Source organism: Narcine bancroftii, chromosome 12 (genome assembly GCF_036971445.1).
Source record: "Narcine bancroftii isolate sNarBan1 chromosome 12, sNarBan1.hap1, whole genome shotgun sequence".
NCBI classification, from domain to species: Eukaryota; Metazoa; Chordata; class Chondrichthyes; order Torpediniformes; family Narcinidae; genus Narcine; species Narcine bancroftii.
Genome location: NC_091480.1, coordinates 39,990,089 through 40,007,425, shown reverse-complemented (window position 1 = coordinate 40,007,425; position 17,337 = coordinate 39,990,089). Strand labels below are relative to the sequence as shown.

The 17,337-nt window shown below is 44.7% G+C and overlaps 1 protein-coding gene across 1 annotated transcript in view; it reads left to right on the top strand.

Moving 5' to 3' along the window:
• Positions 1–17,337, top strand: part of LOC138746602 (uncharacterized) — a 57,544-nt gene that overhangs the window by 38,116 nt on the left and 2,091 nt on the right. Inside the window, exons 4-6 of the mRNA XM_069904894.1 lie at positions 7,760–7,951; positions 10,914–11,141; positions 16,755–16,905. Coding sequence (XP_069760995.1) covers positions 7,760–7,951; positions 10,914–11,141; positions 16,755–16,905 — 571 coding nt within the window. The remainder of the gene's footprint in view (positions 1–7,759; positions 7,952–10,913; positions 11,142–16,754; positions 16,906–17,337) is intronic.

The following is a 17,337-nucleotide window of genomic DNA, read 5'->3' as shown; positions in this document are numbered from 1 at the left end:
TTTTTAGACAAACAGCACAGTAACAGGCCATTTCAACCCACGAGTACATTCCGCCCAATTATAGCCAATTAACATACGTTTCTAATGGTGGGAGGAAACTGGAGCCCCCAGAAGAAACCCACACAGACACAGGGAGATCATACAAATTCCTTACAGACAGTGCAGGTTTCAAACCCTGGTCCCAATCACTGGCGCGGTATCAGTGTTGCACTACCCGCTACACTAACCTTGCCCCCTTGTTTAAAAGAGGTAATAGGGAGAATCCTGAGAATTATAGACCAGTGATGGGAAAACTATTGGAGAGGACAGGATTTACAAGCATTTGGAGAAGTACAATCTTCTCAAGGACAGTCAGCATGGCTCTGTGAAGGGGAAGGTTGTACCTCACAAACCTAATTTAGTTTTTTTGAGGACATACAAAAGAAATCAATGAGGGTAGGCGGTAAATGTGGTCTACATGGATTTTAGTAAGGAATTTGACAAGGTCCATCCTGTGAGTCTTATTCAGAAAGTTATGAGGCATGAGACCTTGACTGTGTGGATTCAGAATTAATTTGTCTGTAGAAAGTAGAGATTTGTAGTGGATGGAAAGTATTCTGCCTGGAGGTCAGTGATGAGTGGAGTTCTGCAGCAATCTGTTCTGGGACCCCTGCTCTTTGTGATTTTTATTTAATGAACTGGACCTAGATGTAGAGGGATGAGTCAGTGTTTGCAGATGATGCAAAGGTTGGAGGAGTTGTGGATGGTGTTGAAGGTTGTTGTAGGTTACAAGAGGATACAGACAGGATGCAGAGATGGGGGGAAATGTGGAGAATGGTGTTCAATTTGGATAAGTGTGAGGTGATGCATTTTGGAAGGTCAAACCTGAAGGTAGAGTACAGGGTTAATGATAGGAAACTTAACAGTGTGAAGAACAGAGGGACTTTTGGATCCAAATCCATAGATCTCGCAAGGTTGTCACGCAGGTGTATAGGATAGTTAAGAAGGCTTATGGTCTGCTGGGCTTCATTAGTTGGGGGATTGAGTTCAGGAGTCGTGAGGTGATGTTGCATCTTTATAAATATCAGGTAAGACCACACATAGAGTATTGTGTTCAGTTCTGGTCACCTCATTATAGAAAGGATGTGGAAGCTATGGAGAGGGTGCAGAGGAGATTTACCAGGATGCTGCCTGGATTGGGAAACAAGTCTTATGAGGCAAGGTTAGGAGAGCTGGGACTTTTCCCTTTGGAGCGTAGAAGGATGAGAGGAGACTTAATTGAGATCTACAAGATTATGAAAGGCGTAGATAAGGTGGACAGCCAGCACCTTTTTCCCAGAGCAGGAGTAGCAAACACCAGGGGTCACGCACAAAGTGAAGGAAGTTTAGGGGAGATATCAGGTTAAGATTTTTTTATTTAAATACACAGAGAGCTGTGGGTGCCTGGAATGCATTGCCGGGGTGATGGTGCTTGCTCGTACAATATGGGCATTTAAGAGAATCTTGGACAGGGTCATGGATGGAAGAAAAATGGAGGGTTATGATGTTGTGAGGGTTTTGTTTTTTTGGACATATATAGATTGGCACATAGTGGCCAAAGGGCCTGCACTATTCTGTAATGCTCTTTGTTCAATCAGAGACTCATTTAAGGACACTTACTTCGCATGTTATTTATTATTGAACATTTATTTTCTGTATTGCACAGTTTGTTTACATTTTAAATTCAAACTTAGACATACAGCACGGTAACAGGCCATTTTGGCCCACAAGCCCATGCTGCCCCATTACACCCAATTAACCTCCACTCCCAGTATGTTTTGAACAGTGGGAGGAAACTGGAGCCCCTGGAGAAACCCCACGCAGATAAGGGGAGAACATACAAACTCCTCACAGACAGCGCGGGGTTCAAACCCCGGTCCCGATTGTAACAGCATTGCGCTAACCACTACGCAAACCGTGCTGCCCCCAGTGCAAACCGTGCTGCCCCCTATGGTAGCCTGTTGGTTTGCTCTTTTCAAGCTCAAAATAACAAGCTTCTGAATGAAGTCCCTGGCAGTGATGCCACGCATCTATTCTCAAGCAGGCGCGCCAATTGACCAACTTTTTAAAATCCTTTTCCTCCTTCCCTCCACCATTCAGAATCCATTGGACCCTCTTCCCATTCATTTCCATTTTACTGCATCTCAATCTACTAATCTCTTTCCCGTTCACTTTCACTGAATAGAATCAAAATGGATCAAGCCAAAGTGCCAGAGAAGGAACAGGGAGGCAGGTGCATTTGAAGTTTGGTTCATTAAATCTCTGTGACTAGAAAGTTGGTCAACTTAACCTGTCACATCATTAACACTGCAGAGTATCTTGTACAAACTTGGAATTCCTGGAATGCCAACAAGGGCTCAAAGGTAATTTTATTGCAAAGTAGATGGGACACTGTCTGCTTGCAATTGCAAAGAGTTCGGGAGGAGAGGTGGTCAGTGATTGGTAAGAGACCGAAGAAACAGGATTGGTTCATGTAGTTGCTGTGTTGTTCAGTACCATCGAGTATCCTGTGCCTTGTGCACTTTCATATCTGGATGCCATAATTATGCAAAAGAATGTATCAATTTCAGTCTTGACTATACTCAACAACTGAACATCTGTTATAACCATATAACTATTTACAGCACAGAAACGGGCCAGTATGGCCCTACTCGTCCGTGCCGAACATCTCCCATCTAATCCCACTGACCCACATTTAGCCCATAACCCTCCACACCTCTCTCGTCCATATACCTATCCAACCTTTCCTTGAATATTAACGTCAATCTCACTTCTACCACCTCTGCCGGAAGTTCATTTCACACCCACACCACCCTCTGCATGAAGAAATTCCCCCTCATGTTTCCCCAAAACTTTTCCCCTTTTACTCTCAATCCGTGCCCTCTTGTCTGAATCTCCCCCAATCTCAGTGGAAAAAGCCGATCCACATTGATTCTCTTTCCCCTTTATAATTTTGAATATCTCCATCAAATCACCCCTCAACCTTCTACGCCCCAGGGAATAAAATCCCAGCCTGCTCAACCTTTCTCTGTAGCTCAAACCCTGAAACCCCAGCAACATTGTTGTAAACCTCTTCTGCACTCTCTCTATTCTGTTTATATCCTTCCTGTAATCCGACGACCAAAACTGCACACAATATTCCAAATTTGGCCTCACCAATGCCTTATACAGTTTGAACATTACATCCCAACTCCTGTGTTCTATATTCTGATTTATGAAAGCCAACATCCTAAAGGCCTTCTTCATCACCCTATCTACGTGATTCAACTTTCAGAGAATTATGTACCATGACTCCTAAATCCCTTTACTCCACTGCAGTCCTCAATTGTTTACCATTTAACATGTATGTCCTATTTTGATTAGTCCTACCAAAATGTAGCACCTCACACTTATCCGTATTAAACTCCATCTGCCATCTTTCAGCCCACTCTTCTAACTGTCCTGTATCACCCTGTAAGCTTTGATAATCTTCCTCACTGTCCACAACCTTTGTATCATCTGCAAATTTACTAATCCAATTTGCCACCCTATCATCTAGATCGTTAATATACATGACAAACAGCAGTGGACCCAGTACTGATCCCTGAGGCACTCTACTCGTCACTGGCGTCCAATTCGACAAACAATTTTCCACCACTACTTTCTGGCATCTCCCATCCAACCATTGCTGAATCAATTTCCCTACTTCATAATACCTAATGGTTCCACCTTTCGTACTAACCTTTTATAGGGAACCTTATCAAAAGCCTTACTAAAGTCCAAATAGACAACATCCACCGCCTTCCCATCATCAACCTTTTTTAGTAACCGTCTTGAAAAACTCTACAAGATTTGTTGGTCATGATCTACCACGTACAAAACCATGCTGACATACTCCAAATCAGTCCCTATATTTCCAAATAATTGTATATACCATCTCTCAGAACACTTTCCATTAATTTACCCACCACTGACGTCAGACTTACAGGCCTATAATTACCAGGTTTACTTTTGGATCTGTTTTGAACAGCGGAACAACGTGAGTCACCTTCCAATCCTCTGGCACCTCCCCTGTGACCAGTGACATTTTAAACATTTCTGTCAATGCCCCCACTATTTGTTCACTAACCTCCCTCAGGGTCTGAGGGAATATTTTGTCAGGACCTGGAGATTTATCCACCTTGATCTTTTTTCAATATAGCCAACACTATCTCCTCATTAATCCTTACATTATCCATGAGCTTCCGACCACATTTCTTCACTTCATCTGGCTCAATATTCTTTTCCTTAGTGAATATTGAAGAAAAAAAAGTTTAAAATTTCACCCATCTCCTCTGACTTCTCATAGAGCCTCCCCCCTCCCATCTTCAAGGGGGCCAATTTTATCCCTCACTATTCTTTTAATGTACCTATAGAAACCTTTTGGATTTACTTTTACTTTTACCCTTTCTAATTTCCTTCTTAAGATTTTTTTTTACACTCCTTATATTCCTGAAGCAGCTCATCCATTCCCTGCTATTTATACCTGTTGAACACATCCCTCTTCCTCCGAACCAAGTTCCCAATATCTTTTGAAAACCAAGGCTCCCTACAGTTTCTAACCTTTCCTGTAATCCTCACGGGGACAGAACGACTCTGTCCTCTCAGAACTTCTCCTTTGAATATCCTCCATTTATCTGCTACATTCTTCCCTGAAAATATCTTATCCCAATCCACACCCTCCAAATCTTTTCTCATCCCCTCAAAATTTGCTTTCTTCCAATCAAGAAGCTCAACCTTTGGCCACCTCTATTCTTTTCCATTACTAGCCTAAAACTAATAGTATTGCGATCACTAGACCTAAAGTGTTCCCCAACAAACCTCTGTTACCTGACCTACCTCGTTCCCTAATAGGAGATCCAATACTGCCCCCTCTTGAGTTGGTTCTTCTACGTATTGATTAAGAAAACTTTCCTGAACACACTTAAACTCTAACCCATCCAGCCTCCATAGTATATGGGTGTCCCAGTTAATGTTTGGAAAATTGTAATCTCCCATAATGACCACCTTATGTTTATTACCTATGTATGTAATCTCCTTACAAATTTGCTCCTCTAATTCCCTCAGCCCATTTGGTGGTCTATAATACATTCCTATTAATATATTCATGCCTCTGCCATTCCTCAATTCTACCCAAATAGCCTCATTGGGCAATTCCACCAAACCATCCTGCCACAGCACTGCTGTAATGTTCTCCCTGATAAGCAATGCAACTCCTCCACCTTTTATCCCCCCCATTCTATCATGCCGAAAACAACAGAATCCTGGAATATTTAACTGCCAAACATGTCCTTCCTGCAGCCAAGTTTCACTGATGGCCACAATATCCTATTTCCATGTGGCCATCCAGGCCTTAAGCTCATCCTCCTTATTTACAGTACTCCTTCCATTAAAATACATGCTCTTGAGAGACTCCCACAACTTTCTATTTCTACCCCCACTAGCGCGTGGCACAGGCAGCAATCCCGGGATCACCACCCTTAGGGTCCTGCTTTTCAACTTCTTCCCTAACTCTATGTAATCCCTCTTTAGGACCTCATCCCCACTTCTAACTATGTCATTGGTCCCCACATGGACCACGACTTCTGGCTATTCGCCCTCCTCCTCCCCCTCCAGAATGCGGTGGACTCAATCAGAGACATTCCTGACCCTGGTACCTAGGAGGCAACATACCAACCAGGGTCCAAATTTCATCCAGCAAACCTATCTGCTCCCCTAACCAGCGAGTCCCCAACTACAAGAGCTCTACTCTTTTCCCCCTTCCCTTCTGAGCCAAGGGTCTGGCCCCAGTGCCAGAGACCAGATCTCCATGACTTGTTGTTGAAGGGAATGGCTGCAAGGGTTCTCTGCACTGCCTCTCTCCCTCCTTTCCCTTTCCTCACAGTCATCCATTCCCCTGACTCCTGACCGTTGGGGGGGTGACCATCTCCCCTTAACTCCTACCTCTGCCTCCCTCATGATCTGCAGTTCATCCATCTGTAACTCCAGCTCCCTAACCCGGGCTTCCAGGAGTTGCAACCGGATGCACCTTTTGCAGGTGTCGTCCCTGACCCCCCACATCCTGCAATCGGAGCACTCAACTGCTCCAACACCTGCTCTTCAATTACATTAGAGTAATTAAGATAAACTTAAAAAAAGACTTACCAAACCTTACCTCCCAGGGAGCTCTCCTTCAGCCTCTGCTCGCTGAAGCCTCAGTGCCCCACTCCTTCCCTGGTCCACTCACTCCCTGGGCCGCTCCTTTACCTCTCCCTCCTTCTATTGGCCAATTACTGTCTCCCACAAATGAAACTCCAGCTGTTTCTCTTTTTATAAGCATTCGCAAAGCACTTGCTCCTCCCACTTGGTCAAATACACATTTAAATAAATAAACAAAAGTTTCGACCACAGCTGCTCACAGTTACTGTGTCAACTTCTCTTGGTTCCTCACCTTTCTGTTGGAAATGATCTTCCACATAGAGAAATCTCTCATCTACATCTTCAATCCCTTATTCAAAGTTTTGTAGCTGGAAAACTCTTTGGGCCAATTCATCCACACTGACCCCAGCCTTTCTTATTTCAGCTAAACTAACTTGCCTATGTTTATCCCAGATTCTTTTAATCCTTTTCTACTCACCTACCTGTGCAAATGTCCTTTAAACCTTGCATTTGTACCCGTCTCTGGCAGCTTTGTACACATCCTCACCAACCCCTGCTCCTTTTGTGAAAGTTCATCTGAAGCAGAATTGACTGGACAGGTGCTTTAGTTGGTCTGGGGTGGGAGATGGGCTCATTGCAAGGTGTGACAGGTTATGTTATATTTTATATTGTTTACACTTCACAACACAGATCTCATTTAAAATGCCGAAGCTTTGCTCAAGCCAGACAGTCCAGGCTCTGGGCACATTTGCAAAAACTTTGAAGAATGCCTATAAGGACTTCACAAGTAGGTGTTGATTGAACATGCTGTGGAGTAATGGATTATTGTTTTGGAAAGCAACAGATGAACGGACTCAGAAGATTGGGTCCAGTGCTGCAGTCTGTCTGGGTGCAGTTGGCTGTTCTAAGAGGTCATGTGGTTTTCAATGAGAGAGAGAGAGAGAGAGAGAGAGAGAATTCAGTTCTACAGTTCATCAGCAGCAGCTGGGACTGGAACAGGACAAACTTGCAAGCTTGTGGAAAACCCCATTTTGGAAGATGGGTTGTGAGTTCTGACTTCAGCCAATTCAAAGCCCTTGTAGTCCATACAAGAGGAGATGGCTGGCTCTACAATGTTTCGCCTGAGATAAGGGAAACAGAAAAGGAACTCTGTGGTGACCTGAAAGAAAGAGGTTGTCATCTGGAAAACCCTTACGGGGCAAGTTTCTTCAGCAAGACACTGAAGTGGTTGATCAAAAGGAATCAGTTTGTGTCCAGCGAACAACAAATCTCTCTCTGAAAACTGACAAGAACCTTCCTGAGCGGTAACCATTTACTTTTCAAGCACCAAAGCCTGGTGAAGATTCATAAATACTAAATTCTGTGCACAGTATAAGTTAGGTTAAGTTGATAGTAATAAGTTAAAGTTTGTTCCTGTTTTTATGTTAAAAGAAAATTAAAAGTAACTTCTATTTAAGTAACCATTTGTCTTGGTGAATTTCTATTGCTGCTGGGTTTTGGGGTCCTCTGGGCTCGTAACAAAGGTGTAAACTGAAGGACCTCTGGAGCCATGATCTCAGCCAGTGTTCATCACCTGTCTCCACAGATGCCCTGTGGGCAGTGATTATTGGTTCATGGGACCCCGATGTGACCACAGAATGACCAGGCAGAGCCTGATAGCCATTGCATTCGGTGTGGTCTTTGCTGTAGTGGTGGTGCTGACGGCTGTGGCCATCGCAGTCCTGAGAAGGTTCAAGGTCGTGTTGATGGAGGCAAAAATCGACCAGACCAGAAGCAGGTGAGAGAGTATGCGGTTGTTGCCTACCTGGGGAAGGAGGGGTTCACTGCACAGGCACCCAGTGGGGTGACTCAGCCTCCTGACGGGAGGGGGCTGGTGGTGACCACACTCACACTTCAGCTGCCCACACTGTTTGATGGGCTGTTTGGTTGGTGGGTGTTGGGAACACAGTGTAATCTCATCACTATTTAAATTCTATCATGTGCTCTCTGCGGCATCCAGTCCGCAGTCCCCATTCATCCACACGGTCTCCGTGCTGTCCCATCCACGCGGTCGTAGTCCCCATCTCGATACGCAGTCTCTGTGCCATCCCGTCCACACGGTCCCCATCCTGTCCACGCAGTCCCCATGCTGTCTCATCTATGCAGTCTCTGCGCTATTCACGTGGTCCCCGGTCCACACGCTGTCCCGTCAATGCAGTTCACAATCCGTCTACTTAATGTCCGCGCTGTCCTGGCCACACACCTTGGCGCTGAAACCTCCATTTACTGAGCATGGACACTAGAATACAGAGTAGCCAGTGGGATCCCTGAGACTGGGTTACTGGTGCTGATGGTGGGAGTGGGGATGAACATTACTGCAGACCAAACTGTTCCTCATTGGACAGATCCAGGTGCATTTATGAGTTGGTTGGCAGTTCACCCGTTACCCCATCCTGCTGAGGTTAATTTCCCCATTACGCCAGCTTTTATTTCTCTCAAGTTAAATTGTATCCCAGTGGAAAAAAAAGAACAGTCAGGAAGCATTTGTAGTCAGGCAAGGAGATAGTCAAAGCCACGTCGGGGCCACTTGCACGAGTCGTCATCCTCCAGCACTTTACTTTCTGCCTCTCTCCCCGCCCCTCCGACCCACCCCTCTCTATCCCATCCCTTTCTCTCTCTATCCCCTCCCCTTTCACTATCCCTTTCTCTACCCCATCTTTCTCTCTCTGTCCACACCCCTCTCTCTACCCCTTTTCCGTTCCTGCACCTCTCTCTATCCCCACCACTTTCTCTATCCCTAACTCTTTTTTCTCCACTCTCTCTATTCCCACCCATTTCTCTCTGCCCCTCCCTTTCCCCACCCCCTCGCTTTGTCCCTGGCCCTCTCTCTGCCCCCTGTCCCCACCCCTCTATCCCTGACCCTCTATCTCTCCCTATCCCCTCTTCTCTATCCCCATGCCCTCAAACTACCCTCAGCCCCTTCTCTCTAACCCCACTCTCTCGACCCTGCCCCCTCTCTTGACTCTGCGCACACCCCACTACCTCTTCCTCTGCCCCTCTACCCCCATCCTTCTATTTCCACTCACTGAGTTTCTCCAGCAGTTTTTTGCTCCAGATTCCACCATCTGAAGGCTCTTGTGCTGCCTGGTATGGACTGACTGTTTTTGTTTCCTTATTGTTGCATCACCTTTTCTCATGGTCTTTATGTTGAATCTATCGAGCCTTTCAATCCATCGCCCCTTTCAAAGCTCTTCTAATAACGACCTCCTAGGCCGGATGTTTCCATTGCCCTTCCTCAATGGTCATTACTGTCTGATTCCTCCCCACACGCCTGCTTCCAGCTTCTTGTCTTTATTTTGAACTGAACATGATTGGAAGAAAGTTTTACTTCTTTTTAATAGGATTTCCTTTCATTTAAAATACCCATCATAAATCTGCTGCTTTGTCATATAGTCGGGCCCCGCCGACCAAAATCTCCCACTCGCACTTGTTCTACTTGCCTGTGTTTGGCACATACCCCTCTAAAATCGAAACCCATTCTATCCATGGATTTGTCAAATATTTTCTTTAAACATTGCGACAATATCTGCCTCAATCATCTCCTCTGACAACCCATTCCATACATCCACCATCCTCTGGGGGAGGGGAGGGTGGTAATGTTACCCCTCAGGTTATGTTAAATCTCACCCCTTCACTTAAAAGACACTTAAATAACCAAAGCACAGAATAGGGATTTGATGCAAATAAATGGGATTAATTTTGATGGAGACAAAGGTCAGCATGGACATAGTGAGCAGAGGAGTCTGTATCTCCTGCTGCACAAACATCCTGACATTATCCTTGAGACCTTGCTTTTTAAAGTAGGGTCAACTGCTGAGAAACCCACCTCTCTTCCTAACTTCATTTCAACATGGACCATATGAACTGGACTTCCTTCCTGAGAGAATGCTGGCAGTGACTGGCTCCCTCTACCTGATCCCTGAAACTCCACAAATCCTTGGTCTGCCTTGTTTAAATTATTTGAGTTTCAGTAACAAGCCTCCCAATGTCAGAACAAAGAAATAAGATCTGCCAGTAAATCTTTGGTTAAACAGTGTTCATTACAGATATGCTAATAATGAAATGCATCCCTGTGTAGAAATACAATATGAAACTAGGATCTTTGTTTTGAATGCAACTTCCTCGAGTTTGAAAGGATGGACTGGGAGCATCAATCTCAGGTTTTGTCCACTGTCGGAGGGGAGGCCAAATGTAAACGTGAGAATGAACACATCGCATTCCTCCCAGACAGCCTTAAAACCAACTGCATAAACATTGAATTTTAAGATTGTGGGTGACCACCCCCCCAGCCCCACCTGATTCCATTCTCTTCTCCTGTAAATATTTTGCCCCTTCTAACTTTTCTTCCTCCCCCTCCCCTCATGATCTCCTTTCACCTCTGGGCCCCTCCCCCAGCTTCTTTATATGTGTAATATCGTTGTTCACCATGGATACTGTTCGACCTAGTCTGCCCAAGACTTAGCATCTGCAGCTTTTGTGTTTCTCCAGTTTGGTTCCTTTTGTTTACCCCTTTCTTCCGTAACTTCTTTCCTTTGCTGTGGACTATCACAAAAACCTTAGTCTCCTATAAAGATAGAAGTAGGATTAAGAACATGATAATTCTCGTCCCAAGTCCCTCATCATCGTGGCCTGAAAGTCCAGGTCCAGATTCAAACAGTTGCTGGAAGGTAGTTGTAACCTATGCAATTTTCTCTTTCTAGTTACAAGCGCTTCAGCCGCTTTGATGATTTCTCCAATCAATATCACTCCCAGTCCTGGCTCAACTTCTCCGTCAATTCTTTGGACAATCCTGGCTTCAGTAACTCAGATGAACTACTCCATCTACAGATCTTGGACACGAGTTTCTACTCTTGCCAAGAAGAATCGGTGACTGGGACATTCAGCAGCCAGAGAACAGGCCCTCATGGTCAACCAGCTTTCAGGCACAGGTAAAGATCACTTATCAACTATGGTTGAATCCTAAAATGGTTGAATTACAGCAAGTTAGGTATTCTCATATTAATATTCTAGCCGCTGAGAAGGTAACAAGGAGGATCAACAAGGGAGGGGTGTTGGATGTAGGGCTGCTGGGAGTTTAGCAAGATTTTGATGTGGCAGAAAGGACAAACGTACACAAGCCTGTGAGAAGCAAAGGAGAGTGGATTCAGCATATGCCTCAGTGGCAGAAAATAGTTGAGGAGGCTTTTATTATTTGCAAGGCTGTTTACCAGTGGGGTTCCAAAGGTGTTAGTACACTGTCTCTTGGTTTTTCTGGTACAGGTACAGAATCCTTTATCCGGAACCCTTGGGGGTTCTTAATTTCAGATTTTTCCGGATTTCAGAACAAAAGCCAGCTGCCCCTGGGGTGGCCTTCCAGTCGCGCTGCTGTCTCTCTCCCCCCCACCCACCCGAGTCGCGCTGCTGTCTCTCTCCCCCCCCCCCCCCCCCAACCTAGTCGTGCTGCCGTCTCTCTCTCTCTCTTTCCGCTGTACCAGCACCAGGAAAAAAATGCTGGATTTTGGAGCTTTCCGGACTTTAAATATCTGGATAAAAGATTGTGTACCTGTATATGTTAATGACTTAAATGTAGGGGAAATTATGTTTATACGTGATACAAGAATTGGCAACATGAGAGGGAAAGCATGGAGAAGGGTTGGTCAGTTGGGAGGAAGTAGACGAATGGAATTGGGTCCAGAGGAAGCTTTGCATTTTGGAGAATGTCATTAGGCAAGCGAATGTGAAGTGACCTTGGAGCATACATCCACACTCCCAAAGCTAGCAGGACTGTTTAATGTTGATGAAAAGGGCATAGAATGTTTTTGTTTATTTGCTGTGGCACAGAAAGTAAAGAGCTGGGAGGCTGTTCTGAAATGAGTTAATTCAATAACAGCTTGTGCCTTGTGTCCAGTTCCAGGCACCATGGGAGGAGAGATGCAAGTGTCGACAAGGTTTACAATGAAGCTGTCATGAATGGAAACCTGTAGTTTTGAAAAAGGGTTAGGTTAAGGTCACTTTCCTTGGGGAAAAAAAAGGCTAAGGGGAAACTTAAATTACAAAGGGCCTAAATAAACAGGGATGACCAATTTCAGGGAGTGTAGATTTAGAGTAATTGGTGTAAGGAATAGAGGGAAGATGGCGATTTATTTCACTTAACGAATGGGGGTTTGGAACTGACTGCCTGAAACAGTGGTAAAGACAGAAACCCTCATATTTAAACAGGACCAAAGAACCAAAAACTGCAGGGTTAAACACCTGGTGCTGGAGTGTAAGATGAGGCGAGATAATGTTTCAACAGGCACAGACAAGATGAGTTGAATGGCCTCCATTGGTTTCGATTGGCTTCCCAAGGACATTTTCAATTAAATGCTCTACAACTGAAAAGAGAGGGTGACCCATTTTCCCAAATCAAACTCGAACAAACAGCAGTGATAACCAGTGTTTTTTTTTCAGTGCCTTCAGCTGATGGTCATAACATTGGGGATCATTACAGGAACAAAAAGCAAGTTGCTTGGAGAAACTCAATGGGTCAGTTAGCATCTGAGCAGGGAAATGGAGTCAACATTTTGGGTCGAAAGCCTTCATTAAGACTGGTGGATAGTATCGACCTGAACTGTACTCTCTCCATTTTCTTCTCAGATGCTACCTGACCCATTTTCTTCAGCAACTTGTTTTTTTGCTCCAGATTCCAGTATCTGCAGTCCCCTGGGTCTCCATTAGGGAACACTTCCTTGCTCTTCTGAGGAAGAGTCCCTCAGTTCATCACCCCATTGAACAGCACCCTGGAGCATCAGCCTGGAGTGCTTCAACTAAACCAGAGTTGGCTGAACACTTGCTTCTCTCTGGCAGTGGGTTTCCCAGTTCAGTACCTAAGACATTTTAGAGTTCCACCTCCCAGATCTCTAGCACAGAAATGAGCCCTTCAACCTTTGGGGCAGCACGGTTGGCACAGCAGTTAGTGTTGTCCCGTTACAGCGCCAGCGATCGGGACCAGGGTTCGAATCCTGTGCTGTTATCCCCATGTCTTGTGGGTTTCCTCCCATCGTTCAAAACGTACCTGGGTTGTAGGTTAATTGGGTGTCATCTGGCGGCATGGACTTGTGGGCTGAAATGGGCTAAATTTAAATATAATTAAAAACCCATCAATATCAATGCTGCTCATCAATTACCCATCTATACATTCAGCACCCTAGCCTGGCAGATGATAACCATCCATGAACCTTGCCTCCTAAAATATCCTTCCTTCATAATAATTGTCAGGATTACAATGGCTTCTCTGGGTTCTAAGTAGTTAAGTTTGGCTGTTTTGAGATTCTGTCAGAGGGTGGATGTTGGGAAGCTTGCCACGATCCCAAAATAACATCCGTTGTGACGTGATTCGGGTGGGATCAAATGTGATGGACGAGGATCCAGCATGATCAGTGGCCTCGCAATTTTTCCATTAACCTTAATCTTTTAAATGTTCTGAATGTGGTCTCCAGAGAATTCATCATGGAGTTATTATGCTGAGAATTACTAGAGTACCAATTCCATCTTAAAGGCAATGCAAGTTAGAAAGGAGTGCTATGATTTATATAATGGATATTACAGTTTACTACCAGTGCAAAAGGAAAAATAAACTGATGGAAATCTGAACCATAACCAGTAAATGTAAATCAGGCAGCAAATGGAAGGAGAGAAAAACAAAATCATTGTGTGAAACAAGTCTGGACAGAGTATCCAGCTGAGCACTGAAAACCTGTGCTGACCAACTAGTCAATAGACATCTTACTCCAGCAGGGCATGTTACCCACCTGTTTCAAACAGGTCTCAACTGTACTGATATCCAAGAAGAGTGTGGTAACCTGCCAAAATGACAACTGAGCAGTGGTGGTGTTTTGAGAGCCTGGTGTTGAAGCGCATTAGCTCCTGTCTGAGCAGAGACATAGATTCATTCCAATTTGCCTACCACAGCAACAAAATGCTGGAATACTAGGAGAGCAGAGATACATACATCAGGATGCTCTTCACTGACTGCAGTTCAACACTTAACACCATCATCCCCTTAAAACTGATCAGCAAATTCCAATACCTGGGCCTCAATGCCCCACTGTGTAATTGGACCCTGGATTTCCTCACCTCCAGACCACAATCAGCGAGGATTGATAAGAAATGGGCACGTGGAATATTGTGTTCAGTTCTGGTCACCTCATGACAGTTGCGGAAGCTATGGAGAAGGTGCAGAGGAGATTTACCAGGACGTTGCCTGAATTGGAGAGCGTGTCTCATGAGGCAAGATTAGCAGAGCGAGGGTTTTCTCTTTGGACCAAAGGAGGATGAGAGGTGATTCAGTAGATTATGATAGGGAGGATAGGCAGGGCGACAGTGGCAAACTCCAGAGGTCATCTGTATAAGGCGAGGGGAGGAAGGTTTAGGGGAGACGTCAGCGTTGGGTTTTTTTTACATAGTTATGGGTGATTTCCAGGGTGGTGGTGGAAGCCGAAACATTAGGGACATTTAAAAGACAGACTCACGAATGAAAGAAAAATAGAGGGTTATGAAATAGGAAAGCTGGAGTTTTTTGAATAGGTTTAAACACAGTAGGTGGACCGACCATTGCGTGCTGCAATATTCCATCTCCACAAGCTCCATCAGTGTCAAAGTGCCCCAGGGTTACATGTTTCACACCTAAGACTGAAGAGTTCAGAACACTATCTACAAATTCGCTGACAATACCACAGTCGTGGGCTGTATTAAAAGGGGCAATGAGTCAGCACACAGGAGGAAGACTGAAAACTTGGCTGAAGGGTGCACCAACAACAACCTCTCACTGAACGTGACCAGAACCAAGAACATTAGGACGGGAAAACTCTAGGGGTTCGATCCAATGATCATTGAGGGAAATCAGAGATGAAGAGGGTGAACAAATTTAAATTCCTGGGAGTCATGATCTCAGAGGATCTTTCCTGGACCCAACACACTAATGTCATTGTGAAGAAAGCACGTTACTGCATCTCGTTCCTTCAGAGTTTATGGAGGTTCGGTCCGACATAAGAAACCGTGGCAAACCTCTGCAGATGTGTAGATGGTAGATGGTGTGCTGACCAGCTGCATCACGGTCTGGTATGGGGGCATCAATACCTCTGAGCAGAAAGCCCTGCAAAAGGTAGTGGACACAGCCCAGTACATCACAGGCAAAACCCTCCCCACCATCAAGAACATCGACATGGCACACTGCTGTCGGAGAGCAGCAACAATCATCAAAGACCCACACCACCCAGCACATGTTCTGTTCTCACTGCTGCTATCAGGAAAGAGTTATCAGGTCCACAAGACTCGCACCACCAGGTTCAGGAACATTTGCTCCCCCTCCACCATCAGACTCCTCAACCACACTTAGAGACTCATTTAAGGAGTCTTACTTTGCACATGATTTATTACTAAATATTATTCTTTTCTGAATTTGCACTGTCATTTTGTTCACATTTCTTTTCTGTATACTGTACATTTCTTTTTCTTTAGTACACTTTACACTCCAGAAAAAATTCTGCCTGGCCTGCAGGAAAAGAATCTTAGGGTTGTATACATGTTGTATAATAAATTTGAATTTGAATAATCTTTTATCACTTAAGTCTTGATCAGAGATGGTGTTTGTCTTCATCGATACTGCCCAACTTATTGTTGCCAACATTTTCCATTTTAGTCAGTGACCTCTAAACCCTGTTTCTTAATTCAGAACCTGGTACAGGTCAAATACCCCTTATCCGAAATGCATGGGACCAGAAGTGTTTCAGATTTTGGAACACCATTTTAAAAAATGCACTCACTCACTTAAAGATACATGCATTCACATTACAATAGAAATATTTACATCTGCACAAATTAACTGAAGTAGACATATATTGAAAAATCTACACTCAATAATGCACTACTAACGTCTGCTACATCCCATTCTCCGATTGGGATTTTTGAACTCTATTACGTGTTACCTTATGGGAAGTTTCAGATTTTGGATAAAGGATACTCGACCTGTATGGACAGCACAGTTCCCTCGACAGTATTACAGAGCCAGCGACTCAAGTTCGAATCTAGCACTGTCTGTAAAGAGTCTCCCTGGCGTTCCGGTTTCTTCACACCCTCCAAAACATAATGGGTTGTCGGTTAATTTGGGTGTATGATTGAGCGGCATGGGTTTAAAGACAGAATTGGCCTCTACCAGGCTGTAAATAAAAGTTAAAAAACATGCATGAATATTGTGGGATCAAGAGATAGGGAGCCTCGGTCCACCATGCGCTGGGCCTGGTGTATTGAGGGAGGAAGATGAGGGGCTGGGAACATGGAGATAAGGGACAAAGGAGAAGATAAAAATGGAAAAGCAGGAGGGTGGAAGGATGAGTACAGAAAGGTACAAGGTAGTGTAGAAGCCACCCCAGGTGTCCTTGCCTGGTATCTACTTGTAAAGTGTAAAACATGCTAATTGGTTGTTCGATGCCATCTTGTTAACTTGGGAACAGTAGCATTGTAAACACTCAAAGCAATCGATGCTAAAAATGCTCAATGTGATTTTTCTTTTTATTCCATTGCAGTTTACAAAACTTGAATGCTAGTATCAGCAGCATCAATGAGCATGCAGGAGATTCAGGGACAGCCAGCCACTTGTCAGTTTGCAGCTGGCCTCATGAGCCCTTCCCGTGGTCACCATACCCAATCCTGTACCAGCTCAGCAGGGACCGTCCAGTAAGTATCACAGATCAGTCCATTTGTATTTGTGAGCCTTTTCATAGCATCCTTCCTCTGATTACCACCTTGTGGGAAGAACTGGTGTCTTCCCTGACATAGAGTGGTGTGGTTAGCACCACAGCACCATTGACAGTCTGTAAGGAATTTGTACAGTCTCCCTGAGCTTGCGTGGGTTCCCTTCCACATTCCACAGATATACAGGGTTAGTAGGTGACATGGGTCTATTTGGGGTCATTGGCCTGGAGCTCTAAATTAAGTACCTGGTGATCAGTTGCTCCCTGCAATCTGGCATTAGCTCCCACTCCGGAGAAGAAATGATGGTTGAGCTCATCCTTCCTCCTTGTGTTGGACTGACACTTGGTTCAGGCCCCACCCAGAAATTGCCAGAGCAGAAAATGCTCAGGTGATCTGTGTCCAACATTGACTGAC